The sequence below is a fragment of the Cibotium barometz genome, chromosome 31 (assembly GCF_041138505.1).
Source record: "Cibotium barometz isolate CiBa-2024 chromosome 31, ASM4113850v1, whole genome shotgun sequence".
In the NCBI taxonomy this organism is placed as follows: domain Eukaryota; kingdom Viridiplantae; phylum Streptophyta; class Polypodiopsida; order Cyatheales; family Cibotiaceae; genus Cibotium; species Cibotium barometz.
In genome coordinates this window covers 4,165,001-4,167,347 of record NC_141076.1, presented here as the reverse complement: position 1 = coordinate 4,167,347, position 2,347 = coordinate 4,165,001, and the positions used below count along the sequence as shown (strand labels likewise).

Below are 2,347 nucleotides of genomic sequence, written 5' to 3'. Positions count from 1 at the left end.
CATGTTGGAGAGATTAGGTTGTGGTGCAAAAACTTTGAGAGGTGCCGGCCTTGACTCGGAACTTGGAAGGCACATCGTGTTTGAACGGACCATGGCCATAGGTTGGAGAAATGACGCGTTTTACACTAGGGTCGCGGGCACAACGCGCTTCCGTGTGGAGAACTTTGAATGGACAAAATGGTCTCTCACATTGCATGGACCATGGGCATGTGGAGGGTGACGCGTTTCACACGAAGGCAGGACACCACGCGCTTCCGTGTGGAAAACTTGATCATACATGGACAAAACTTGCGTGGATGTTAAAAGAGTTGGTCATTAAAAGCCGAGCTCGCACATCACGTGGGCTTTTGCCGGCAAAGAAGCTCTCTTCTCTATACACTCCCAGCATTAGTGGCCTCCACCGCCACAAAGGTGGCATATTTTTCCCTCCTACTAAAATAAGATTACTTTCCACAGGAAAATCGACATCCTAGATTTTCTTAATAAAGCAAATCGTACATTATCATACCTAAGTAGATCCCCCATAAATGCATACAATATGAAAAAAAAGGCAATAAATTCAATGAACGTTGATATCTTGGCACGTGTGGATTTTACGAGACCCATGCCGCCCATGCATGATGCGCCCGTGCTTTGTTATTTAGAATAACAATAATAATAAAAATAAAGAAGTAGGTGAAAATTGGGTTGGCAATTAGATCCTATGATATCATCCCCATCAAATTTCACACCAACTTGTCAGACTTTGACGAACTCTTCAACATTTGAGCAAGACTCGTTGGAAAAGAGCGGAATCGAAATTACAAAAAAAAAAAGTTTGCTTGAATTCAATTACAAATGTGTCAAATCTTTGTTCAAAGAGAGTTATGCAATTGCCCATCGTTAGCAAGGGCATACACATGGGTATTAATTTTTAGTAACGCCACTACTATAGGTTAGGACACTAATTATTATCAAAATTTCTGTAACCTTAAGTTTACTGCAATAATTTTGCAAAGCAAAGAATGGGGACAATGATTCGGAATGGCTTGTGGGGGGCGAGTTGAGGTGGTGAGTTGAGGATGCGTGGAGGATCATGAATTGCCCACGTGTTGTGGTGGTATTGGAGAGTTTGGCTTTGTACAGAGCCTCTTCTTGGGGGGGCTGCTGCGACGCCCCGACGCCTCGTTCACTGATGATGCTCTCAGACTCACAACAGATGCCTTCGTTTCAACCCTGCATCAGATCATCGAATACCCACACCATTAATCAATTTGTTAACTAATACATTTAACTAGAATTTCAATCGAAGATTAAAATTTGATAAACAGAACTAAATTACACGTACATCTCTTTTCTCTTCGCCAAAAATCGTGTAAGTGATGCCTTCCTAGCAAATGGAAGCTCTGTATTAAAGAAGCAATAGTGTATTAGTGCAAGTTGCACCGGCAAACACACACACACACACACACAAGAAAATCTACAAACTTCCATTCGAAAATTGAAAATTCCATCCTAAATTCACGACGCGTACCAGCTTGGGATCGGTTGATGATCGGTTGTTGTGGCGTTAAGTCTGATGAGAATGAAGATGGAGGTGTGCAGGGTCTAGCTGCATTCGCACTTAAAGCCATCACACTGTTGGGCTTTGTTGCCATCAGTGCTCTAGAACGATCACCACTTCCCGCTGCGAGAAGCATTATAGCATGAGCCTGCAATGCCACAAAACAGGAGTTATTGCTAATCAGAATTAGCTACTCTGATCAAAGAAGCTATTTCAAAGCAATCAAGAGCTATCCTGTTAAAATCCTGGAATTAGCGCTAATGCATCCTAGTTACTTAAAGTAACTAATCTCTTAATTACCTTGTCCGCCGGAACATCATCGTATACGTACACCGCGCCTGCGTAAAAGATTGTAAGCTGTGCTCTCGCTGGGCGTTTTCCTAAGGTTGCTTCCATTTCTTGATGATGGTGCAGGGCTCTCCTAATTTGACGTAAGGCATCCTCCTAAACACAAATCAAGATGCAGGCATACCGAATCAATGTCATGCATCATCAAACACTCTTATGGCCTGTAAGAGTATGTGCGCCCAGGATCACTTACTGCTTGGCCTTTTTCTGAAGAAAATCTAGAAACGTTGGAGGAGGCTGCAAGCTTGACCTTGTCGTCCATAGCCCATCTTTCCTGAGCAAGAGGAATCTGCTTGTGTTGACGCAGGCCTGATCCATGCATAAGAGCCCCCTTAGAAATTAATCACTTGAGAGGAAAGCCCATCTTTCCTGAGCAAGAGGAATCTGACACATGCCTAATCCATGCATAAAAGCCCCCTTAGAAATTAATCAATTGAGAGGAAAACCATACTAGAT

At 42.9% G+C, this 2,347-nt stretch overlaps 1 protein-coding gene across 1 annotated transcript in view; it reads right to left on the bottom strand.

Annotated features, from left to right (window-relative positions):
* Positions 1-778: 778 nt before the first annotated feature.
* LOC147620414 (uncharacterized) overlaps positions 779-2,347 on the bottom strand; it is a 2,174-nt gene continuing 605 nt past the window's right edge. The window contains exons 2-6 of the mRNA XM_086825409.1: positions 2,085-2,200; positions 1,844-1,987; positions 1,514-1,691; positions 1,328-1,385; positions 779-1,215 (exon numbers count right to left, since the gene is read on the bottom strand). Coding sequence (XP_086681535.1) covers positions 1,074-1,215; positions 1,328-1,385; positions 1,514-1,691; positions 1,844-1,987; positions 2,085-2,200 — 638 coding nt within the window. The 3' untranslated portion in view covers positions 779-1,073. The remainder of the gene's footprint in view (positions 1,216-1,327; positions 1,386-1,513; positions 1,692-1,843; positions 1,988-2,084; positions 2,201-2,347) is intronic.